This window comes from Dendrobates tinctorius, unplaced genomic scaffold (genome assembly GCF_039654945.1).
Source record: "Dendrobates tinctorius isolate UK_male_01 unplaced genomic scaffold, ASM3965494v1 ptg000019l, whole genome shotgun sequence".
NCBI lineage: Eukaryota > Metazoa > Chordata > Amphibia > Anura > Dendrobatidae > Dendrobates > Dendrobates tinctorius.
In genome coordinates this window covers 32,375,062-32,402,349 of record NW_027361687.1, presented here as the reverse complement: position 1 = coordinate 32,402,349, position 27,288 = coordinate 32,375,062, and the positions used below count along the sequence as shown (strand labels likewise).

General features: G+C 48.9%; 1 protein-coding gene across 1 annotated transcript in view; it reads right to left on the bottom strand.

Annotated features, from left to right (window-relative positions):
* The window catches only part of IL6R (interleukin 6 receptor), a 73,756-nt gene that overhangs the window by 35,315 nt on the left and 11,153 nt on the right, over positions 1-27,288 (bottom strand). Inside the window, exons 2-4 of the mRNA XM_073566841.1 lie at positions 19,835-20,068; positions 13,315-13,438; positions 2,549-2,724 (exon numbers count right to left, since the gene is read on the bottom strand). Coding sequence (XP_073422942.1) covers positions 2,549-2,724; positions 13,315-13,438; positions 19,835-20,068 — 534 coding nt within the window. The remainder of the gene's footprint in view (positions 1-2,548; positions 2,725-13,314; positions 13,439-19,834; positions 20,069-27,288) is intronic.

Below are 27,288 nucleotides of genomic sequence, written 5' to 3'. Positions count from 1 at the left end.
ATTGAGTACACTACCATATATTGGTATGATGTATTAATGTAAATGGCGGTATTATCTGGATGATGGTATTATATAGACACTGTATATGGTATTATATGGATGACAATATTATATAGATACTTTATGATGGTATTATGTGAATTACATTATTGTATGGACACTACATAGCAGCATTATGTGGATGAAAGTATTTTATAAACACTGTATGGCAGTATTATGTGGCTGACAGTATTATATAGACACTATATAGCAGCATTATGTGGATGACAGTATTAAATAGACACTGTATGGCAGTATTATTTGGGTGATAGCATTATACAGGCACTGTATGGTGGTATTATATGAATGACAGTATTACAAATACACTAATTGGCAGAATTATGTCAGAAGGTAGTATAAAAACACCATATGGCACTATTATAAAGATGGCGGTGTTATTTATCATGATTATATGTACTATGTACAGTGGGTACGGAATGTATTCAGACCCCTATAAAATGTTCACTCTTTGTTTCATTGCAGCCATTTGGTAAATTTTAAAAAGTTCATTTTATTTCTCATTAATGAACACTCTGCACCCCATCTTGACTGAAAAAAACAGAAATGTAGACATTTTTGCAAATTTATTAAAAAAGAAAAACTGAAATATCTCATGGTCATAAGTATTCAGACCCTTTGCTCAGTATTGAGTAGAAGCACCCTTTTGAGCTAGTACAGCCATGAGTCTTCTTGGGAATGATGCAACAAGTTTTTAACACCTGGATTTGGGGAGCCTCTGCCATTCTTCCTTACAGATCCTCTCCAGTTCCATCAGGTTGGATGGTGAACGTTGGTGGACAGCCATTTTCCGGTCTCTCCAGAGATGCTCAATTGGGTTTAGGTCAGGGCTCTGTCTGGGCCAGTCAAGAATAGTCACAGAGTTGTTCTGAAGCCACTCCTTTGTTATTTTAGCTGTGTGCTTAGGGTCATTGTCTTATTGGAAGGTGAACCTTCGGCCAAGTCTGAGGTCCAGAGCACTCTGGAAGAGGTTTTCATGCAGGATATCTCTGTACTTGGCCGCATTCATGTTTCCTTCAATTGCAACCAGTCGTCCTGTCCCTGCAGCTGAAAAACACCCCCATAGCATGATGCTGCCACCACCATGTTTCACTGTTGGGAGTGTATTGGGCAGGTGATGAGCAGTGCCTGGTTTTCTCCACACACACCGCTTAGAATTATCACCAAAAAGTTCTATCTTCGTCTCATCAGACCAAATAATCTTATTTCTCATAGTTTAGGAGTCCTTCATCTTTTTTTAGCAAACTCTATGTGGGCTTTCATGTCTTGCACTGAGGAGAGGCTTCCGTCAGGCCACTCTGCCATAAAGGCCTGACTGGTGGAGGGCTGCAGTGATAATAGACTTTGTGGAACTTTCTCCCATCTCCCTTCTGCATATGTGGAGCTCAGCCACAGTGATCTTGGGGTTCTTCTTTACCTCTCTCACCAAGGCTCTTCTCCCATGATTGCTTAGTTTGGCTGAACTGCCAGGTCTAGGAAGACTTTTGGAGGTCCCAAACTTCTTCCATTTAAGGATTATGGAGGCCACTGTGCTCTTAGGGTTCCGTTTCACTTAGCGACGCACCAGCGATCCCGACAACGATACGACCTGTAGTGATCACTGGTGCGTTGCTAAGTGATCGCTAGTAAGCTGCCAAACATGCAGATCTCTTCAGCGATGCAGCAACGATCCAGTGATCAAACACAGCAATGCATGCTGGCCAGCGGGATGCTGATGACAAAAAAAATGGCCCAGGACATTCATGCACGATCAGCGATATCCAGCAGGGGGCCGGTTGCTGCTGCGGGTCACATTTAGCGATCTCGCTATGTGAGACGGGGCCTTTAGGAACCTTGAGTACTGCAGAAATTCTTTTGTAAGCTTGGCCAGATGTGTGCCTTGCCACAATTCTGTCTCTGAGCTCCTTGGCCAGTTCCTTTGACCTCATAATTCTCATTTGGTCTGACATGCACTGTGAGCTGTGAGGTCTTATATAGACAGGTGTGTGCCTTTACAAATCAAGTCCCATCAGTTTAATTAAACACAGCTGGACTCCAATGAAGGAGCAGAACCATCTCAAGGAGGATCACAAGGAAATGGACACCATGTGACTTAAATGAGTGTCTGAGCAAAGGGTCTGAATACTTATGACCATGGGATATCTCAGTTTTTCTTTTTTAATAAATTTGCAAAAATTTCTCTACATTTCTGTTTTTTCCGGTCAAGATGGGGTGCAGAGTGTACATTAATGAGAAAAAAAAATGAACTTTTTTGAATTTACCAAATGACTGCAATGAAACAAAGAGTGGAAACTTTAAAGGGGTCTGAATACTTTTCCGTGCCCACTGTACATAGTGTCCGGTTACCCTGAAGTTGACATTGGTTTAGCAGTTGTATTACATGTTTCTGCCCTGGCCATACAGACACTGACGCCCCCCCCCCGGACACAGTCCCATCTAGCACTGGATGTAATCAGCCCCCATTATACTGGCACATGGTAATAGAGCGTACAGAGATCCCTGACATCAGCCTCCAGGCCCGCAACTCTGGCACTGTCAGTGCGCCCGCGCACACACAGGAAGAAAATCTGTTTACTGGAGTCTCCCTCATTGTACAGCGAAGAGCAGAAGAAGGTCCGGCGTCCGCCATCATACGTGCAGGGGGAAAACAGCGGGTGCTGCAAGAACCTGCAAGAGTAGTAAAGACGTCACCACCGGATATCATATACCACAGCCGCTGAGTGTCATACACAAACCACAACTGAGTATTACACATCACAGCCGCCGAGTATCACACAACACAGCCGCCGAGTGTCTTTCACAAGCCACAACCGAGTTTTACACATTACAGCCACTGAATATCACACATCACAGCCGCAAGTGTTATACACACACCACAACCGAGTATTACACATCACACCAGCCGAGTGTCACACACCACAGCCACTGAATATCATACATCACTGCTGCTGAATATCAGACATCACACCGGCTCAATATCACACATCTCAGTCTCCAAGTATCATACATCACAACTGACGAGTATCACACATCACAGAAGGCGAGTATCACCCATCGCAGCTGCCGAGTATCACACATCACAGCCACTAAATATCATACATCACAGTCGCCGAGTATCACATATCACAGCCGGCTAGTGTCATACACACAACAACCAAGTATTACACATCACAGCCACCAAATATCATAAATCACGGCAAACCTCAACCGAGCATCACCAGGGCCGCCATCAGGGCATTACTAGCCTTACTGGTGTAAGGGGCCCCGGGAGCTGGAGGGGCCCCACGCTCAGAATTTTCATAAACCGGCGTTCTGTGTGTGTGGAGGGAGCAGGAGTCATTGTGACAGACAACTGAGAGAGAGAGGCAGCCAGTGCTGAGCAACAGGAGGGTGGGACTTTCCAGCAACCATTCCTGGCTGAGCGCGGGCTTAGTGCAGTGCAGTTATAGTATTCTCCCCTCACACAGTCACAAGTGAGTCACTGAGCAGCAGTGCAGCTCTCAGTCCCCCGGTGAGTGTCTGAGCCTGTGTTGTTTAAGTGTATGACCAGTGTCTTGCCAGGATCTAGTCCAGTCCCTGTAGCAGATGGATCCTCAGTGAGTGGGCTGTGTGCTCAGTGACAGCGTCAGTCACACTATCAGCACAGCAGCCACTCACCAAGGAAGGACGCTGCTATGTCCTGAGTCTGACCCCTGCCTGTATCAGCTATAGACCAAGATAACAGCAGAGCTGAGTGACCCCCTCACCTCCTACAGAGAAGCATAAGACCGCTGAGCACAGCCTGCCCCCTGACAGGACACAGCAGCCCCCTCTCAGGATTCCCTGCATTTACTCTCCAAACTTATGTAAAAAAACTTCAGTCTTCAGAATGGAGCTGTGGTGTCCTGTCAGGGGCAGAGGGGGCACAACAGCCTTATCCTTCTCTGGACAGGGGGCCAGGACACTGCTCATCAGGATTTATAGCATCTCCCAGAGATGTTATGTAACCCTAACCACACACTATAATCACAAACAAAGTATAAGTTAGGGTATATGCACACATGGCAGATTCTGCTGCGTTGTACCCTTAGGCCATGTGCACATGTTGCGGATTCTGCTGCGGATCCGCAGCGGTTTTGGCTCTGTGGAACCGCAGCTAAGCTGCACTGTACAGTACCAATGTTTTCAATGGAAAATGAAAAACACAGTGCACATGCTGCGGATTTTTCCGCGGGTTCAAATCCGCAGCATGTCAATTCTTTGTGCCAAATTCGCAGAGGTTACACACTTTCTCCATTGTAGAGGTGTGAAACCGCAGGCTAATCCGCAGGTCTTTTGACCTGCGGATTTTTCCAAATCCGCACAGAAAAATCCACTGCACGTTTCACTACGTGTGCACATAGCCCAAAAGTCTATCTAAAACCAAAACTGTTATGCACATGCTGCGGCTTTAAATCTGCAGCATGTCACTTCTTTGTGCGGATCCGCAGCATTTTTAAACCTCTTTTATTATAGGAATCCACAAGTGTAAAAACGCTGTGGAAATCTGCAAAAAATCCTCAGGTAAAACACAGGTCATTTTACTGGCGGATTCAGTGAAATTTGTGTGGAAAAATCCACAGCAGAATCCGCAATGTGTGCACATACCCTAAAAGTATGCAAAAATTCCACAGTATTACAGAAAAGTAACTGAGTAACTGACTCCAGCATGAGAGGCTAATGAGAGAAGATCTGCAGGGAAATGAAGGCTCTTAGTCCTCGCTCACACAAGCGTATAACACAGCTGAGCGCTATGTGATGTTTTATTGCATAACACTCAGCACAGTGTTATACTATGCGGCATCGCAGATCTGTGATTTTTTTCTACAGACCGAATTCGTCTGTGGAAAAATAATCTGCAGCACGCCATGAGTGGCTTTGGAATTCGGATCACACGGACCCATTGAAATCTATGGATGAGTGTGAAACATCAGGCTGCACTCAGCTGTCAGCTGAGTGCAGTCTGAATCCACGACCTCAGACAATGGAGAAGATGGAGAAATTAAGTTCCCTGTCTTCTCAATGTGCTCCGATTATTTCATGCAAGAGAATCAGATGACACTTGGATGAGAGTTTGAGCTGAGTGTCAGTAGCGTAATTAAGCTGATTCTCTCACATGAGAGAATCATCACTCGTGTGACCCCGGCCATACACTTTTTTCAGCTGGACAATTCTTTTATATACCTTAATTATTCCTAATATTCCCGAAAACTTTATAATATAAGTATCCTTCCCAAACCCACTGACCTAAGCAGGGGCGCTATCAGGGCATTACTGCCCTTACTGGATGGGGCCTGATGACCAGAGTGGGCCTGGAGTGGGGCCCCGGTCACTATGTGGTGGTAAAATGTGGTCTGGTCATGGCGTGATGGTATTTGTTCCTTGTATATGGGATTTTAGTTCACCATGTGGTGGTAATATGGTGGCTGGTCATGGTCCGGTGGTATTTGTCCTTTGTATGTTACTTTGTTGGTAATTTTAAAAATGGGAAAATAAATAAAAATATACCGAAATTGTATTGGATATTTTAGCAAATGTTTAGTAAGTTACAGTAGAGTAGGGCCTGACCAAAAGAGTCTACTTTGTCGTGGTGGCGGATTAAAAAATCTTTTGGCCAAAGCAAAAGCTGCTGGCTATGTATGTGGTAATGGGAACTGTTAATGTGTGATTTGTGAGGACATGGTGCAGAAGTGGAGTTGTTCCAAGAGAGAGTGGTGGGACTTTGGAAGGTTCGAGGGGTGGAGACGGGGCTGGGTAGAGCCTGGGCGGAGTTTCAAGTGGCCCCGAAAATTTTGCCAGTATGAGGCCCGAAATTCCTAGTGGCAGCCCTGAGCATCACACATCACAACCACCAAATATCATACATCAGTCGTCAAGTATCATACATCACAACCGATAAGTGTCTCACAGCCGCCGAGTATCACACATCACAGAAGCTGAGTATCACACATCACAGCCCCCCGAGAGTCATACACACACCACAACCGAGTATTATACATTGCAGTCGCCGAGTATCACACATCACAGCCACTAAATATCACACATCACAGCCGCCGAGTGGCTCACATCACAGACGCCAAGTGTCATACACACACCACAACCAAACATTACACATCACAGCCACTGAATATCACACATCACAGCCGCCGAGTGTCACACATCACAGCCAACGAGTGTCATACACACCACAACCGAACATTACACATCACAGCCACTGAATATCACACATCACAGCCGCCGAGTGTCACATTGTAGTCTATTTTTTGTACATTTATGGAAGCTGCTCTTTTGCCTGTTTGGAGATATTGACATTGGACATACAGTATGTATGTATATATAGGGGCTTTGTTATGATTCGGTCACCGAGGAGGATTACCGGGGAATTAGCTAAGCAACCAGAAAACCAGAAAGGTTGGCAACTTAGCGGATTGCAGACCCCTAAACCTAACAACACAACTAGCATTAGCTGTGGGACGTGCCTACGATGCCCTAGACGCCTCGGCACAGCCAAAGAGATAACTAAGCCTAAAGCAAGAAAGGGGAAAGCTAAACTGCCCCAGAGTAGAACCCCAAAGGAATAGATAGCCCCCAAACATATATTGTCGGTGAGACAAGATGAGGAACAAACGCAGGCAGAAAATAGAGTAAGCAAATGAGGCCCAAACTGTCTAGATAGGACAGGACAGAAAAGATACTGTCTGCAATCACGCAAAAACCCTAAAAAATCCAACACATCTGATATACAAAAACACTGAGGCCACACGACCTCTCCCCTGCTAGATCAGCATTCTGTTGTGAACTGGAAGCAAAGCAAAAGATACTAATATAACAGAGGACTGAACAGAATGACATAAGCTGGGACATTTGAGTGGGGTCCAGCACAAATCCCAGCAGGAAATAATGCTGAACCCACACAGCAAAGCAGAAAGCAGAGAAAGGCAAAAACTATATCAAATGCAAAACATTCAACAAACAAATAACTTATCTGAATGATGCAAGACCAAGGAGGGGAAAAGGCAGACTTCACAATGCACAGGAAGACAAACAAATCACCAGCAGCAACTGAAGGAAGCTTGCTCACTTAAATCCTCCCAGTCAGTAACCCCTGACTTCCAATCATCTTCTTCAGGTGATAGACCTCTGTCAATACGATCAGCTCCACTACATGCTGTAACCACCAGAGGGAGCCCCGACTCAGAAGTCAGATCAAGAGAGTTCACAACAGGGCTTCTCACAAAATTAGAATATCATTAAAACGTTAATTTTTGTTCTTAAATACAAAAAGTGAAACTCATATTATATACAGTAGAGACATTAGAAACAGGGTGATATATTTCAAGCGTTTATTTCTGTTAATGATGACTAGACTACTAGAAAAGCAGCTTCTGTTTATTTATCATTTTATGACTGGATGGAGGGTGGTAATGTCACGATGGGGACAGGCTTTGCAGCGTGGAGAATATCTCCACCCATGTGCTCACTCACCTATCACTCTCTCTTTCCCCATGTGCTGACTTCTCCCGTCTGTGCACTCTTCTTTGACCTGTCTACCCCATGTGCTATCCCCCTCGTCTGCTGTCTCTCTCCTTCCTGTACTGTGTTCTCCACTCATGTGCTGCCCCGTTTGAGCTGTCTCCCCCCTGTGCTGTTTCCTGTGTCTGACCGTGTACAGAACATACCACAGCTTCTGGGCAGGGGAGGAAGCAAAAGACAATACTGACATTACAGCAGGAGAAGGCAGAGGATACATTTTGTGAGGTAAAATATTGTTTAAAAACAGTCGGTGAAATATTTTACAGCCCGGGCTCCCCTCTTTGCTTCTGCTCATCGGGCCCCATACCCCAGTAAGGGTAGTAAACACTGACGGCCCTGAGTGTCAACATCACAGTGGCCAAGTATCACACATCACAGCCACCGAGTATCACACATCACAGCCACCGAGTATCACACATCACAGCCACCGAGTAACACACATCACAGCCACCGAGTAACACACATCACAGCCACCAAGTAACACACATCACAGCCACCGAGTACCACACTTCACAGCCTCCAAGTGTCACACATGAAAGCTACCGAGTGTCACACATCACAGCCACCAAGGGTCACAGTGTCACACATCACAGCCACCGAGTGTCACACATCACAGCCTCCAAGTATCAAACATTACAGTCACTGAGTACCACACATCACAGCAACCAAGCGTCACACATCACAGCCACCGAGCGTCACACATCACAGCCACCGAGCGTCACACATCACAGCCACCGAGCGTCACACATCACAGCCACCGAGCGTCACACATCACAGCCACCGAGCGTCACACATCACAGCCACTGAGTACCACACATCACAGCCTCCAAGTATCACACATCACAGCCACCGAGTATTACACATCACAGCAACTGAGTACCACACATCACAGCCTCCAAGTATCACACATCACAGCCACCGAGTATCACACATCACAGCCACTGAGTACCACACATCACAGCCACCGAGTACCACACATCACAGCCTCCAAGTATCACATATCACAGCCTCCAAGTATCACACATCACAGCTACCAAGTGTCACACATCACAGCCTCCAAGTATCAAACATTACAGTCACTGAGTACCACACATCACAGCCACCAAGTATCACACAGCACAGCCTCCAAGTATCACACATCACAGCTACCGAGTGTCATACATCACATCCACCGAGCGTCACACATCACAGCCTCCAAGTATCAAGTCACAACCTCCGATTATCACACATCACAGCCGCCGAGTATCACACATCACAGCCGCCGAGTATCACACATCACAGCCTCCAAGTATCACACATCACAGCCACCGAGTGTCACACATCACAGCTACCGAGTGTCACACATCACAGCTACCGAATGTCACACATCACAGCCAACGAGAGTCACACATCACAGCCAACGAGTACAATTCACAGCCTCCAAGTATCACACATCACAGCTACCGAGTGTCATACATCACAGCCATCGAGGGTCACAGTGTCACACTTCACAGCCACTGAGTGTCACACATTACAGCCTCCAAGCAAACATTACAGTCACCAATTACCACACATCACAGCCACCAAGTATCACACATCACAGTGGGTCACCCTCCCAGGGCCGTGGAGTACTCGGTACCGGGCCGGTATCAGTGGGATGTGTCACGGTGGCGGTGACCCGGACCGTGGCCCTGGGCGCCCAAGTAATAGGAAGATGTGGATGTTAAATGTAATAGTTCGTGACGCCACCTGTGGTGTTCGGCAAGGGAGGTGTTAAGCCGACGCTGCATGCAGATCCTCCGGGACAGATGGTGTAGTGCAGCAATGATGGTATAGCCCTCCACAGGCAGGGCTGTTGTCCCAGGGCAGTGTAGATGTGGAGACACTTAGGTGATGTAGTGTCTGGCGCAGGGGATGTAGCAGTGTCAGGCAGACGGACGCAGGAAGGAATGGAGGACACCAGGGCATGTAGTTCCAAAGCTTTACTCACAGTCTGTAGTGCCCGCTTCTGTGCCGTGTCCTCCGGGTCAGGGGCCCAATCAACCTCCAGGCAAGATGGAAAGCTCCCTTCCACACACCGCCAACTTATGTGCCTTTCCTGAACGTCTCTGTAGCGCCTTTAAGTGTGAAGATCTCCAGTACCGTGGTACTCTGGAGTTCCTCCTGACAGATGTTCCCAAGAACTCTACTTGCACGGCAGACAGCTGTAGCCTGCTTCAGGGACTCTCTACTCCTAAGTCCCGGCTCTCTATCCATATTGCTGTTGTGACCTCAAGTCTTAGATGGGAGTAGTGCATTTACAGCCCACTACTCCACCGGTGTCTGCTGCAGAACCATTAGTGTTCATACAACCTCGGGGACCAGGCCCCGGCCTTGCGCTTAGAACTTCTAGGCAGGGTTTTTCCTCTAACCCACGTCCTCTGTGTTCCCTTTTACTCCTACGTTCCGTACTTGTCCTTTCCTTCTATGGAAGCTCAGGCTTCAGGTCAATGTCCTTCTCCTTCTTTCCTTTCCTTTCCCGTACCAGCTGGCTCAGGTCACTGAGGCAGCTGCAGAAATCCTTCCTCCATCCCTTCTTCCAGGGATCCCCACTCCTCCCGAGTGGCTCCCTTCCTCACTGACCTCCTGTCAGACTAACCTGTAATCCTAAACCATCCCGCTCTTTTATATGTTCTCAACTCCACCCACCTTCCAGCACGTCTAGTGTTCCAAGCAGGGAACCACCAAAGGTGCTCTGCTTCTCTCTAAGCAAGGAGCAGCAATGTGGTTGTGCTGAACTACTCTATTGTGTGGGGGTGCAAGTGTTGGAGCATGGTCAGGAGCCTCCAACTTACCTGGATGGTGGGGCAACACACCTTAGGAGAAGGTGCAGTACTTCTGTGGCGACTGAGCCTCAGGGGCGCCACAACAGCCTTCAAGTATCACATATCACAGCTATCGAGTGTCACACATCATAGCCACCGAGTGTCACACATCACAGCCACAGAGTATCACACATCATAGCCACTGAGTACCACACAACACAGCCTCTAAGTATCACATGTCATAGCCTCCGATTATCACACATGAACGCGACCGAGTATCACACATCACAGCCATCGAGTACCACACATCACAGCCTCCAAGTATCACACATCACAGCTACCGAGTGTCACACATCACAGCCACCGAGTATCACACATCACAGCCACCGAGTATCACACATCACAGCCACCGAGTATCACACATCACAGCCACCGAGTATCACACATCACAGCCACCGAGTATCACACATCACAGCCACCGAGAATCACACATCACAGCCACCGAGAATCACACATCACAGCCTCCGAGTATCACACATTACAGCCTCCGAGTATCACACATTACAGCCTCCGATTATCACACATCACAACCACTGAGTATCATACATCACAGCCTCCAAGTATCACACAACACAGCCTCTGATTATCACACATCACAGCCACCGAGTATCACACATCACAGCCACAGAGTATCACACATCACAGCCACAGAGTATCACAGAGTATCACACATCACAGCCAGAGTATCACACATCACAGCCACAGAGTATCACTCATCACAGCCACAGAGTATCACACATCACAGCCATCGAGTATCACACATCACAGCCATCGAGTATCACACATCACAGCCATCGAGTATCACACATCACAGCTACCGAGTGTCACACAGCACAGCCACCAAGTATCACAGATCACAGCCACTGAGTACCACACATTACAGCCTCCAAGTATCACATGTCACAACCTCCGATTATCACACATCACAGCCACCGAGAATCACACATCACAGCTGCCGAGTATCACACATCACGGCCTCCAAGTATCGCACATCACAGCCACTGAGTATCACACTTCACAGCTACCGAGTGTCATACATCACAGCCAACGAGAGTCACACATCACAGCCAATGAGTACCACACTTCACAGCTACCGAGGGTCACAGTGTCACACATCACAGCCGAGTATCACACATCACAGCCTCCAAGTATCACACATTTCAGCTACTGAGTGTCACAATTCACAGCCACCAAGTGTCACACATCACAGTCACTGAGTATCACACATCATAGCCACTGAGTATCACACATCACAGCCACTGAGTACCAAACAACACAGCCTCCAAGTATCATATGTCACAGCCTCCAAGTATCATACATCACAGCCACCGAGTATCACACATCACAGCCACTGAGTACCACACATCACAGCCTCCAATTATCACATGTCACAACCTCCGATTATCACACATCACAGCCGTCGAGTATCACACATAACAGCCTCCCATTAGCACACATCACAGCTACTGAGTATCACACATCACAGCCTCCAAGTATCACACAACACAGCCTCCGATTATCACACATCATAGCCACCGAGTATCTCACATCACAACCACTGAGTATCACACATCACAGCCACTGAGTACCACACATCACAGCCACCGAGTATCACACATCACAGCCACCGAGTATCTCACATCACAACCACTGAGTATCACACATCACAGCCACTGAGTACCACACATCACAGCCACCGATTATCACACATCACAGCCACCAAGTATCACACATCACAGCCACCAAGTATCACACATCACAGCCACTGAGTATCACACATCATAGCCTCCGAGTAACTCACATCACAACCACTGAGTATCACACATCACAGCCACCGAGCATCACACATCACAGCCACTGAGTACCAAACAACACAGCCTCCAAGTATCACACGTCACAGCCACCGAGTATCACACATCACAGCCACCGAGTATCACACATCACAGCCACCGAGTATCACACATCACAGCCACCGAGTATCACACATCACAGCCTCCAAGTACCACATGTCACAACCTCCGATTATCACACATCACAGCCACCGAGTATCAGACATCACAGCCTCCAAGTATCACACATAACAGCCTCCGATTATCACACATCACAGCTACTGAGTATCACAGATCACAGCCTCCAAGTATCACACATCATAGCCACCGAGTATCACACATCACAGCCTCCAAATATCAATGTCACAGCCTCCGATAAATCCCACATCACAGCCTCCGAGTATCACACATCACAGCAGACTAGTATCACACATCACTACTGAGCTCCTGTGTATCTAATCCTATCATGTGTGATACCTTCTGCTGAGCTTTATATCTAAGGGTCCCGTCACACATAGCGACTCACCAGCGATCCCGACAACGATATCAACTTGTCAGGATCGCTGGTGAGTTGCTACATGATCGCTGGTGAGCTGTCAAACTGACAGCTTCACCAGCGATCAGCACCAGCGACGAGGGCGCGGCGTCGCTGTGTACTTTAGTTACCAGCGTGCTGATGCAGGGAGCTGGTAACTAAGGTACACATCGGGTTTCTAAGCACCGCCCAGTGCTTAGAAACCCTGCGTTCACCTTAGTTACCAGCGCGCTGATCGCTGATCTCCCACCTGTCACAGCGATGCGTGTTGGCCAGCGGGAGACCAGCGATCAAAAAAATGTCCTGGCTATTCCAGGACGATCAGCGATAACCGGCAGGGGGGCGGTCGCTGGTCATTGTCACACACAGCGATCTCGCTGGTGAGATCGCTGTTGCATCACAAAACTTGTGACTCAGCAGCGATCTCGCTAGCGAGATTGCTGTGTGTGACGGGGGCTTAAGTCCCTTATGTGTGATACCTTTATCTCAGTGCACTCACCTGACTCTTACGAGGGTGACGGTGGAAAATGGGTGGAGTAGTTCTGTGGGGCTCCACTCACAGGTGATATTATGGGTGGGATGTCGGTGGTAGCAGGAGAGTCTTGTGTCCTTTTGAGGTTCATCTGTGGATGAGTGGAGAAAATCACATGACCTCAGGAATAATTAGTAATAAATTGCCCCCCTGTGTAAGCTCCTCCCCTTCCGGTGAATCATCGCTATATTAGTCTTAACTTCTTAGAGCCTTTGTGGTTTCCAAATATCAAAAGACACAATCAGTAGGCTAGAATATACAGTCATGGCCAAAAGTATTGACACCCCTGCAATTCTGTCAGATAATACTCAGTTTCTTCCTGAAAATGATTGCAAACACAAATTCTTTGGTATTATTATCTTCATTTAATTTGTCTTAAATGAAAAAACACAAAAAGAATTGTCCTAAAGCCAAATTGGATATAATTCCACACCAAACATAACAAAGAGGGTGGACAAAAGTATTGGCACTGTTCGAAAAATCATGTGATGCTTCTCTAATTTGTGTAATTAACAGCACCTATAACTTACCTGTGGCACCTAACAGGTGTTGGCAATAACTAAATCACACTTGCAGCCAGTTGACATGGATTAAAGTTGACTCAACCTCTGTCCTGTGTCCTTGTGTGTACCACATTGAGCATGGAGAAAAGAAAGAAGACCAAAGAACTGTCTGAGGACTTGAGAAACCAAATTGTGAGGAAGCATGAGCAATATCAAGGCTACAAGTCCTTCTCCAAAGACCAGAATGTTCCTGTGTCTACCGTGCGCAGTGTCATCAAGAAGGTTAAAGCCCATGGCACTGTGGCTAACCTCTCTAGATGTGGCCGGAAAAGAAAAATTGACAAGAGATTTCAATGCAAGATTGTGCGGATGTTGGATAAAGAACCTCCACTAACATCCAAACAAGTTCAAGCTGCCCTGCAGTCCGAGGGTACAACGGTGTCAACCCGTACTATCCGTCGGCATCTGAATGAAAAGGGACTGTATGGTAGGAGACCCAGGAAGACTCCACTTCTTACCCCGAGACATAAAAAAGCCAAGCTGGAGTTTGCCAAAACTTACCTGAAAAAGCCTAAAACATTTTGGAAGAATGTTCTCTGGTCAGATGAGACAAAAGTAGAGCTTTTAGGGCAAAAGCATCAACATAGAGTTTACAGGAGAAAAAAGAGGCATTCAAAGAAAAGTACACGGTCCCTACAGTCAAACATGGCGGAGGTTCCCTGATGTTTTGGGGTTGCTTTGCTGCCTCTGGCACTGGACTGCTTGACCGTGTGCTTGGCATTATGAAGTCAGAAGACTACCAACAAATTTTGCAGCATAATATAGGGCCCAGTTTGAGAAAGCTGGGTCTACTTCAGAGGTCATGGGTCTTCCAGCAGGACAATGACCCAAAACACACTTCAAAAAGCACTAGAAAATGGTTTGAGAGAAAGCACTGGAGACTTCTAAGGTAGCCAGCAATGAGTCCAGACCTGAATCCCATAGAACACCTGTGGAGAGATCTAAAAATGGCAGTTTGGAGAAGGCACCCTTCTAATATCAGGGACCTGGAGTAGTTTGCCAAAGAAGAATGGTCTAAAATTCCAGCAGAGCATTGTAAGAAACTCATTGATGGTTACCGGAAGCAGTTGGTCGCAGTTATTTTGGCTAAAGGTTGTGCAACCAAGTATTAGGCTGAGGGTGCCAATACTTTTGTCCGGCCCATTTTTGGAGTTTTGTGTGAAATGATCAATGTTTTGCTTTTTGCTTCATTCTCTTTTATGTTTTTTCATTTAAGACAAATTAAATGAAGATAATAATACCAAAGAATTTGTGTTTGCAATCATTTTCAGGAAGAAACTGAATATTATCTGACAGAATTGCAGGGGTGTCAATACTTTTGGCCATGACTGTATACCACCTAAATCTGAATTTGACAAATTGTCTTGATAGGTTGAGGTTTGTCATCAAGACAGTTGTAAATGCATATAATGGAGTGAGGGAATGTACTGTGGGGGCATCGTACTGTGAGGCATCATACTGTGTGTGGGGGAATGTACTGTGGAGACATGATACTGCGTGGGGAAATGTACTGTGGGGACGTCATATTGTGTGTGGGGAATGTACTGTGGGGACACCATACTGTGTGTGGAGGAATGTACTGTGGGGGCATCATACTGTGTGTGGGGGAATGTACTGTGGGGGCATCATACCGTGTGTGGGGGCATCGTACTGTGGGGGCATCATACTGTGTGTGGGGGAATGTACTGTGGGGACACAATACTGTGTGTGGAGGAATGTACTGTGGAGACATCATACTGTGTGTGGGGGAAAGTACTGTGGGGACACCATACTGTGTGTGGAGGAATGTACTGTGGGGGCATCATACTGTGTGTGGAGGAATGTACTGTGGGGGCATAATACCGTGTGTGGGGGCATCGTACTGTGGGGGCATCATACGGTGTCTGGGGGAATGTACTGTGGGGTCACCATACTGTGTGTGGGGGAATGTACTGTGGGGACACCATACTGTGTGTGGGGGAATGTACTGTGGGGACACCATACTGTGTGTGGGGGAATGTACTGTGGGGACATCATACTGTGTGTGGGGGAATGTACTGTGGGGACATCATACTGTGTGTGGGGGAATGTACTGTGGAGACATCATACTGTGTGTGGGGGAATGTACTGTGGGGACACCATACTGTGTGGGGGAATGTACTGTGGGGACATCATACTGTGTGGGGGAATGTACTGTGGGGACATCATACCGTGTGGGGGCATCATACTGTGGGGGAATGTACTGTAGAGACATGATACTGCGTGGGGAAATGTACTGTGGGGACATCATATTGTGTGCGGGGAATGTTAGGAGCGGTAGAACGCACTAAATAAAATTATAAATAAAGTGCGTCCACCGTGCGGTAGATGGTAAGACCGCTGCTAGGTGGTGGCAGAAGGTATCTGGCGGTAGAGTGCACAGGGTTCAGACTTCACCCAGGTGCACTGAGCAAGCTCTGTTGCACTCACAGAGCTGCTAGGATATGCACACAAACTGAGCTCTGTTTCACTCATAGAGCTGCAAGCATGCACTAGCTCTGTTGCACACACAGAGCTGCAAGCATACACAAGCTCTGTTGCACACACAGAGCTGCAAGCATATACACATGTGCAATAACGCTGAGACTGTTTAAATGTCACAGGAGCTCAGCAACACAGACGCGGTATGTGGTCACCGGAGTGGCCCTAGCTGACGGCACCAACTCCGTCTAGACCTACCGTGGATGTCTGGGGAATAGGACGTTGCACGTGAGAACGCACCTAGTGCTGCGACTGCAGCGCAACAATAACTAAGCCACTGTAGAAACGCCGCTGTCAAGCAGGAGCAAGATGACGCTAGCTGCTGAGCGCTGGAGCAATGGCGCTAATACTGGCTCTGACTCAAACACTCACACATTCGTAATAACCAAGCAATGGGGGTTTCAAATGAGTCATTCACCAGTCCATGCATCCATCAACAAACATACAGCAGCAAGTAAGACTACACTAGCGCATGGCGGAACGGCCATGCGCACTTTTTATAGCGCACGGGACCTTCCGGAAATCTCCAGGAGTCCAGGAAGAGCCAATAGGATCCGGAGCAGGACCTGAACACCTGACCCCTGAAGTCCAATAGGAGCTCGTCCCGTGAGCATGCCCAATAGATGGAATAAAGGACAGCCTCTGGAGACAGTTGTTGTGAGACAATCTCCTCAGCAATCCCTTCTGCTGCAGCAGATGGGCAAGAGACTGCAGCATGTGAGAATCTGGGTTTCTGTATAGACGTGTCAGAAACCAGATTCCTAACAGGGAATGTACTGTGGGGACACCATACTGTGTGTGGAGGAATGTACTGTGGGCACATCATACTGTGTGTGGGGGAATGTAATGTGGGGACATCATACTGTGTATGGGGGAATGTACTGTGGGGGCATCATACTGTGTGTGGGGGAATGTAATGTGGGGGCATCATACCGTGTGTGGGGGGAATGTACTGTTGAGACATCATACTGTGTGGGGGAATGTACTATGGGGACATCATGCTGTGTGTGGGCGAATGTACTGTGGGGACATCATACTGTGTGTGGAGGGAATGCACTGTGGGGACACCATACTGTGTGTGGAGGAATGTACTGTGGGCACATCATACTGTGTGTGGGGGAATGTACTGTGGGGGCATCATACCGTGTGTGGGGGCATCGTACTGTGGGGGCATGATACTGTGTGTGGGGGAATGTACTGTGGAGACATGATACTGCGTGGGGAAATGTACTGTGGGGACATCATATTGTGTGCGGGGAATGTACTGTGGGGACATCATACTGTGTGGGGGATGTACTGTGGGGACACCATACTGTGTGTGGAGGAATGTACTGTGGGGGCATCATACTGTGTGTGGGGGAATGTACTGTGGGGGCATCATACCGTGTATGGGGGAATGTACTGTGGAGACATCATACTGTGTGGGGGAATGTACTGTGGGGACATCATGCTGTGTGTGGGGGAATGTACTGTGGTGACACCATACTGTGTGTGGAGGAATGTACTGTGGGCACTTCATACTGTGTGGGGGGGAATGTACTGTGGGGGCATCATACCGTGTGTGGGGGCATCGTACTGTGTGTGGGGGAATGTACTGTGGAGACATGATACTGCGTGGGGAAATGTACTGTGGGGACATCATATTGTGTGCGGGGAATGTACTGTGGGGACACCATACTGTGTGTGGAGGAATGTACTGTGGGGGCATCATACTGTGTGTGGGGGAATGTACTGTGGGGGCATCATACTGTGTGTGGGGGAATGTACTGTGGGGGCATCATACTGTGTATGGGGGAATGTACTGTGGGGGCATCATACTGTGTAAGGGGGAATGTACTGTGGAGACATCATACTGTGTGGGGGAATGTACTGTGGGGACATCATGCTGTGTGTGGGGGAATGTACTGTGGGGACACCATACTGTGTGTGGGGGAATGTACTGTGGGGGCATCATACTGTGTGTGGGGGAATGTACTGTGGGGGCATCATACCGTGTATGGGGGAATGTACTGTGGGGACACCATACTGTGTGTGGGGGAATGTACTGTGGGGGCATTATACTGTGTGTGGGGGAATGTACTGTGGGGGCATCATACCGTGTATGGGGGAATGTACTGTGGGGACGTCATATTGTGTATGGGGGAATGTACTGTGGGGACATCATGCTGTGTGTGGGGGAATGTACTGTGGGGACACCATACTGTGTGTGGGGGAATGTACTGTGGGGGCATCATACTGTGTGTGGGGGAATGTACTGTGGGGGCATCATACCGTGTATGGGGGAATGTACTGTGGGGACGTCATATTGTGTGTGGGGAATGTACTGTGGGGACATCATACTGTGTGTGGGGGAATGTACTGTGGGGGCATCATACTGTGTGTGGGGGAATGTACTGTGGGGGCATCATACCGTGTATGGGGGAATGTACTGTGGAGACATCATACTGTGTGGGGGAATGTACTGTGGGGACACCATACTGTGTGTGGAGGAATCTACTGTGAGGATATCATACTGTGTGTGAGAGAATGTACTGTGGAGACATCGTAGTGTCTGTGGAAAGAATGCATTGTGGGCTCATCATACTGTGTGTGGAGGGAATACGCTGTGAGGACATCATGGCCCCACAGGACCGATATCAGTAAATAAATGACACCACACACTTTAATAATGGAAGAAAAGTGGCCGTGAGTTTATTTTGGGTTAATAATAAATAAAAACCAAACCGTTAAATAAATAATTCCATAAAATTATCCAATATTACCATACCTGAGAAACAATCTGCCCCTTATCGGGCGATTTTCCCACAATAAAACATCACGACAGATAATCTGAAAATTAGGGAGGGGGAATCTTCTTTCTTCAGGAAAATGTTGTCTGAGGTAAAAACTGCCAGTGCAGGGCTTTTTATAAACACAGAAAAACCGACAAATTTCTCCAGCCAATCCTGGCCCGTTAAAACGTCGCCAAGGAAACCAGTCAGAAACCAGATATGCCCTTCTCCACAAACCATACTGAGGGCGCCCAGCCCACTTTTAACCCATTTTTTTTTTAATTAAAATTAAAACAATAAATAAATATTATTACGGCTCGCATGGCCATGGGACCCCCCCTTTATGTATTCCTTTATTGCGGGGGGGGGGGCTGACATACTGTGTGTGGAGGGAATGTACTGTGGGGACATCATACTGTCTGTGGAGGGAATGTGTTGTGGGGACATCATATTGTGTGTGGGGAATGTGCTGTGGGGACATAAGACTGTGCGGTTGGGTGTACTGTTGGGACGCCATACAGTGGGTGCAGGAAATGTGCAGTGGGTACATGTGTGTGAGGGGAATGTACTGTGGGAACTGAGGATATCATGCTGTGTTGAGGGCAGAGAGGAGTCTCCAGCACTGTGATGCCACGCCTCCCGATGTCTACTCACCTTTCACCAGCATTTCCACAGAGCACACAGAGGCATCGTCCCTATAACACGTGTAGCTTCCCTCGTTCTCATACACCACAGAGCTCAGGACAAGATGGCTGCCTTCTGTCTGGTGTAGTGGTCTTTGATTTCTATGTAGGCTTCTATGGCTCCAGGATACTCGACCCTCACACCCTGCACACGTCAGGTTCACATTGGAGAAGAGTGTAACCAAGACAGCATCCTCTGGAACCGCTGGGGGAGGAGAGGAGACGGCTATTATATTCAGCAATATAACAAGTCGAGTTATTACGGCTTTATACATTCTAGTGAGCAGTACAACAAGCCGGGATATTAGGTTTATTATACATTACTAGATGGTGGCCCGATTCTAATGCATCGGGTATTCGAGAATATGTATGTAGTTTATTTATGAAGTTTTAATAATAATGCAATAATGCACCCCCCAATCCTGATATGCATGGTCCTCTCACCCCCCAATCCTGGAATGCATGGGCCTCTCACCCTCCAATCCTGGTATGCATGGTCCTCTCACCCCTCTTTCCTGGTAAGCATGGTCCCCTCACCCCCCTTTCCTGGTATGCATGGTCCCCCTCACCCCCCTTTCCTGGTATGCATGGTCCCCCTCACCCCCCTTTTGTGGTATTTATGGTCCACTTATGCCTCAATTCTGATATGCATGGTCCCCTCACCCCCAATCCTGATATGCATGGTCCTCTTACCCCCCAATCCAGATATGCATGGTCCCCTCACCCTCCAATCCTGGAATGCATGGTCCCGTCACCCCCCTTTCCTGGTATGCATGGTCCCCTCACCCCCCCTTTTCCTGGTATGCATGGTCCCTTCACCCCTCTTTCCTGGTATGCATGGCCTCCTCACCTCCCTTTCCTGGTATGCATGGTCCCATCATCCGCCTTTCCTGGTATGCATGGTCCCCTCACCTCCCTTTCCTGGTAAGCATGGTCACCCTCACCCCCTTATCCTGGTATGCATGGTCACCCTCACCCCCCTATCCTGGACCATGCATACCAGCAATGGGGGGAGGGGGGCCATGCATACCAGCAATGGGGGGGAGGGGGACCATGCATACCAGCAATGGGGGGGAGGGGGACCATGCATACCAGCAATGGGGGGGAGAGGGACCATGCATACCAGCAATGGGGGGGAGAGGGACCATGCATACCAGCAATGGGGGGGAGAGGGACCATGCATACCAGCAATGGGGGGGGACCATGCATACCAGGAAAGGGGGGTGAGGGTGACCATACATACCAGCAAAGGGGGGTGAGGGGGACCATGCATACCAGCAATGGGGGAGGGGGACCATGCACACCAGCAATGGGGGGAGGGGGACCATGTGTGGCTCCCCTGAGGGTTCAGTCGCTACAGAGTTACTGCACCTCCTCCTGAGGTGTGGCACCCCACCATCCAGGTAAGGTGGAGACTCCTGACCATGCTCCAACACCTGTACCCCACACCACAAAGTAGTGTAGCAAAGCACCTTCGGCGGCTCCCTACTTGGAGTGTAGCATAGCACCCCTTGGTGGCTCCCTGCTTGGAACATGAAACGTGCTGGGAGGTGGGTGGAGTGTAGTTCACATAAAAGAGCGGGAAGAGTTGAGTGAGGAGGTCAGTCAGTCATTCACTCAGTCAGAGAGTGAGGATGTAGACGGACGGAGTGTGAGACAGAGAAGATCCCCGGGAGAGGGATGGAAGAAGGAAGTGCTGCAGCAGGCCACAGTGATCTGGGTCTGCTGGCACAGGAAAGAGACAGAGAAAGGAAGCTTGATTCTCCATTGGGAAGAAGGATTAGCACGGAACTGTGGCGCCCCTGAGGCTCGGTCGCCACAGAGGTACTGCACCTTCTCCTAAGGTGTAGTGCCCCACCATCCAGGTAAGGTGGGAACTCCTTTCCAAACTCCAACACTCGCACCCCACACGCAACAGGGTAGTTCTGCACAACCACATTGCGGCTCAGTGCTTAGAGAGTAGCAGAGCACCTTTGGTGGTTCCCTGCTTGGTACATAAAAGAGTGGGAAAGTGTAGGATGACAGGTCAGTCTGACTGGAGGTCAGTGAGGAAGGAAGCCACTAGGAAGGAGTGGGGATCCCTGGAAGAAGGGATGGAGGAAGGAGTGCTGCAGCTGCCTCAGTGATCTGAGCCAGCTGGCACAGGAAAGGGAAAAAAAGGAGAAAGACGTAGAACTGAAACCTAAGCTTCCATAAGAGAGAGAAAGACAAGTACGGAACGAAGGAGTAGAGAGAACAGAGAGGACGTGGTTTGGAAGAGGAACCCTGCCTATAGGTTCTCAGCGCAAGGCCGGGGCCCTGTCCCCGAGGTTGTATGGACACTTATGGTTCTGCAGCAGACACCGGTGGAGTAGTTGGCTGTAAATGCACTACTCCCATCTAAGACTTGGGGGACAACAGCAATTGGATAGAGAGCCGGGACTCAGGAGAAGGGAGTCCCCGAAGCTGACTACAGCTGTCTGCCGTACAAGTAGAGTTCTTGGGAACATCTGTCAGGAGGAACTCCAGAGTACCACAGTACTGGAGATCTTCACACTTAAAGGCGCTATAGAGGAGACGTTCAGGAAAGGCACATAAGTTGGCGGAGTGTTGGAGGGGAGCTTTCCATCTTGCCTAGAGGTTGACTGAGTCCCTGACCCGGCAGACACGGCACAGAAGTGGGCATTACTGACTGTGAGTAAAGCTTTGGAACTACATGCCCTGGTGTCCTCCATTCCTTCCTGCGTCCGTCTGCCTGACACTGCTACATCCCCTGCGCCGGACACTACACCACCTAAGTGTCCCCACATCTACACTGCCCTGGGACAACAGCCCTGCCTGTGGAGGGCTATACCATCCTCACTGCACCACACCATCTGTCCCGGATGATCTGTCTGCAGCGTCGGCTTAACACCTCCCTTGCCGAGCACCACAGGTGGCGTCACAAACTATTCTATTCCATTAACTACATTCCCATTTACTTGGGAGCCCAGGGCCATGGACCGGGTCGCCGCTGCTGTGACACATTCCCCTGACACCGGGCCGGTACCGAGTACCCCCACAGCCCTGGGAGGGTGACCCAGAACGTGAGGAGAGTAAGAGAACAAGGACCAGGGCTAGAGGAGAACCCTTTTCAAGTTGTAAGCGCAAGGCCGGGGTCTGGTCCCCGAGGTTGTACGGATACTAATGGTCCTGCAGCAGACACCGGAGGAATAGAAGTAGTGACCACTTTATTCCCACACAAGATTTGGGGGGCACAACAGCAACATATTAGTGAGCCGGTAGAGTTCATAGGAACATCTGCCAGGAGGCACTCCAGTGTAACTCAGCACTAAGAGTACTTCATTCTTAGGCGCTATAAGAGAAGACGTTCAGAAAAGGCACATATGTTGGAGGAGTGTTGGAAAGGAGTACTTCATCTTGTCTGGAAGTTGGCTGAGCTCCTGACCCGGAGGACACGGCACGGATGCGGGCACCTGTACCTGCAACAGACTGAGTAAAGCTTTGGAACTACATGCCCTGGTGTCCTCCGCTTATTCCGGCGCCAACCTGCCCAGCACGGCTACATCCCTTGCGCCTGACACTACACCATCTACGTGTCACTTCACCTACACTGCCCTGGGATTACAGCCCTGCCTGTGGAGGGCTATAACATCACTGCTGCACCACACCATCTGTCCCAGAGGATCTGTCTGCAGCGTCGGCTTAACACCTCCCTTGCCGAATACCACAGGTGGTGTCACGAATCACTTATAAACTTTCACCACCATAAGCACACTGAAACAACCCCCTTTGAAATGGAGCCCCAGGGCCACGGACCGGGTCACTGCTGCCGTGACGACCCCCTGTTGAGAAGATCAACCGGCACGGTACCGAGTACCCCACTGCCCTGGTGAGTGAGGGAGCTCCACATGCATATCAGGAAAGGGGAGGTGAGGGTGACCATGCATACCAGGAAAGGGGGGGTGAGGGTGACCATGCATACCAGGATTGGGGGATGAGGAGTACCATGCATACCTGGATTGGGGATGAGAGGACCATGCATACCAGGATAGGGGGTGAGGGGACCATGCATACCAGGATAGGGATGAGGGAATACCATGCATACCAGGATTGGGAGGTGAGGGGGACCATGCATACCAGGATGAAGAATGGGGTGCCATGCATACCAGGATTGGGGGGGTGAGGGTACCATGCATACCAGGGTAGAAATGAGGGGTGCCATGCGTACCAGGATAGGAGGGTGGCAGCACATAGCAGGATGGGAGACCATATACCAATAAAAATGCTCGCCACCTGGGCGTAGAACGGGTTCATAGCTAGTACATTATAATCAGCGGTATAACAACCAGCCTATTAGGTTTATTACACATTATAATCAGTGATATAACAAGCCAGGTTATTACAATAATAATAATCATCATCTTTATTTTTACATAGCGCTAACATATTCCGCAGCGCTTTACAGTTTGCACACATTATCATCACTGTCCTCATTGGGGCTCACAATCTAGATTCCTTATCAGTATGTCTTTGGAGTATTACTGTATTATACACTGAAACCAGCGGTATAACGAGCCAGGCTATTACAGTATTATATATTATAATCGCGAGTATAACAAGCCAGGCTATTACGGTATTATACATTCTAATTAGCGGTAAAACAAGCTGGGCTATTACGGTATTATACATTATACGGTAATCAGCAGTATAACAAGCCAGCCTATTAGGTTTATTATACATTATAATCAGAGGTATAACAAGCCGGGCTATTACGATGGTATTATACATTCTAATCAGCTTTATAATGAGCTGGGTTACTATGGCATTATATATTATAATCAGCAGTATAATTAGCCAGCTTTCTCTAGTACCATACATGGACAATAAATATGATACTATAACGGCAGTGAAGACTGACGCTGGCAAGCATTGCAGCAGAGGGGCAGTTGTTGTTGTATATATTTGGCTCTGGGTTGGTGACAGGTGGACAGATTCCGTAATATTCTGTCCATACCCTATACTGTAATCACAGTGTTCAGAGCCGGGATATGACCTGGTGAGAGGAAGTTCTGAGCGTGCGGCACCCCACAACATCTGCCGCTGAGCTGGGGGCGACATATCCGGACCACGCTGTATATGTAAATCAGTCCATTTACATATTGGATATGGAAACACACTAGGGTGGTGGGTACAGACAGTCAGAATCTATCCAGATCAGCTCCCCGCAGAGATGTGACTGAGGTAGTGGGTGCAGACAGTCAGGATCTGTCCAGATCAGCCACCTGAAGAGATGTGGCTGAGGTGGGGGGTGCAGACAGTCAGAATCTGTCGAGATTAGCCCCCAGAATAGATGTGATTTGGATGCAAACAGTCAGTATATGTCCAGATCAGCCCCCTGTAGGGATGTGACCAGCATGAGGGTGCAGACAGTAAAGATCTATCCAGATCAGCCCCCAGCATAAATATGACTGGGCTGCAGTCAGGATCTGTCCAGATCAGCACTCTGCATAGATGTGATAGGCGTGGGGGGTCCAAACAGTCAGGATCTATCCAAATCAACACCCAGCATAGATGTGACTGGGCTGCAGACAGTTAGCATCTGTTCAGATCAGCCCTCTACAGAGCTATGACCGGGTCTTGGGGGGGTGCAGCCAGGATCAATCCAGATTAGCCCCACTGCAAAAAATGTGACCAGGATGGCTGGGGGTACAGAGAGTCAGGTTCTATCCAGCTCAACCCCGTGCAGAGATGTGATAAGGCTGTAGAGAGTCAGGATCTGTCCAGATCAGTCCCAAGTAGTGATGTGACTGATGTGATCTGTCCAGATCTGCCCTCTGCAGATACTGTATGTGACTGAGGTAGGGGGTGCAGACAGTCAGGATCTGTCCAGATCAGTGTAACACGGTGGCACGGGGTTGCAGTTGTGGGCGAGTTCACTAAGTGTGGCGCCCCTGAGGCTCAGTCGCCACAGAGGTACTGCACCTTCTCCTAAGGTGTAGTGCCCCTCCAACTAGGTAAGTTGGGAACTCCTTTCCTCACTCCAACACCTGCACCCCACACACGGGATAGCTCAGCAGGACCACATTGCGGTTCCATGTTTAGAGAGTAGGAGAGCACCTTTCCTGGGTCCTTGCTTCGTAACACGAGATGTGCTGGGAGGTGGGTGGAGTTGAGACATATAAAAGGTTGGGAAGGTTTAGAATTGCAGAGCAATCTGGAAGTCAGTCTGAGAGGAGGCCACTCGGGAGGAGTGGGGATCCCTGGAGGAAGGGATGGAGGAAGGAGTGCTGCAGCTGCCTCAGTGATCCGAGCCAGCTCCCTAGGAAAGGAACAGAAGGAGAAAGACGTAGAACTGCAACCTAAGCTTCCATAAGAGAGAGAAGGAACAGCGCGGAACGAAGGAGTAGGAGAACAGAGAGGAGTTGTGGGTTGCAAGAGGAACCCTGCCTATAGGTTCTCAGCGCAAGGCCGGGGCCCGGTCCCCGGGGTTGTATGGACACTTATGGTTCTGCAACAGACACCAGTGGAGTAGTTGGCTGTAAATGCACTACTCCCATCTAAGACTTGGGGCACAACAGCAACTGAATAGAGAGCCAGGACTCTGGAGAAAGGAGTCCCCGAGGGAGGCTACAGCTGTCTGTCATACAAGTAGAGTTGTTAGGAACATCTGACAGGAGGAACTTCAGAGTACCACGGTACTGGAGTTCTTCACACTAAAAGGTGCAATAGAGGAGTCGTTCAGGAAAGGTACATGTTAGCGGAGTGTTGGAGAGGAGAAGCCTGACTTTCCCGGGAGGTTGATTGAGTCTCTGCCCCGGAGGACACGGCATGGAGGCAGGCACCAGTGTGTACCACGAACTGTGAGCAAAGCTTTGGAACTACAAGCCCTGGTGTCTTCCATTCAATTGCGCGCCAACACCGCCAGCACTGCTACATCTGGGTAGCAACATTCCTCACACCGCCTGCGCCTATTCTCATCTAGTACAACTACACTGCCCTGGGGTTACAGCTTCACCTGTGGGGAGCTACACCATCTATGCTGCAACACACCATCAGCCACAGAGGATCTGCATGCAGCGTTGGCTTAACACCTTGCTTGCCAAACACCACAAGTGGCGCCACGAGCTATCACATAAACTATATTACCAACCACCATTGATTTGGACGCCCAGGGCCACGGACCGGGTCACAGCTGCCGTGACACATACCCCGGACACCGACCCGGTACCGAGTACCCCACAGCCCTGGGAGGGCGACTCATAAGCCACAGTCAGTGAGCACCCTGACACCTTGTACATGAAAAGACAAGTGAAGTCCCAGTCCTGCGGTACAGTCAGTTACCTTCAGCATACGTCCACTTCGGTTGCAGAGGACGAGATCTCAGGAAACACCACAAGCCACAGTTCTGTTCCAACTGTAAAACTACTAAACATGGTGCAAACA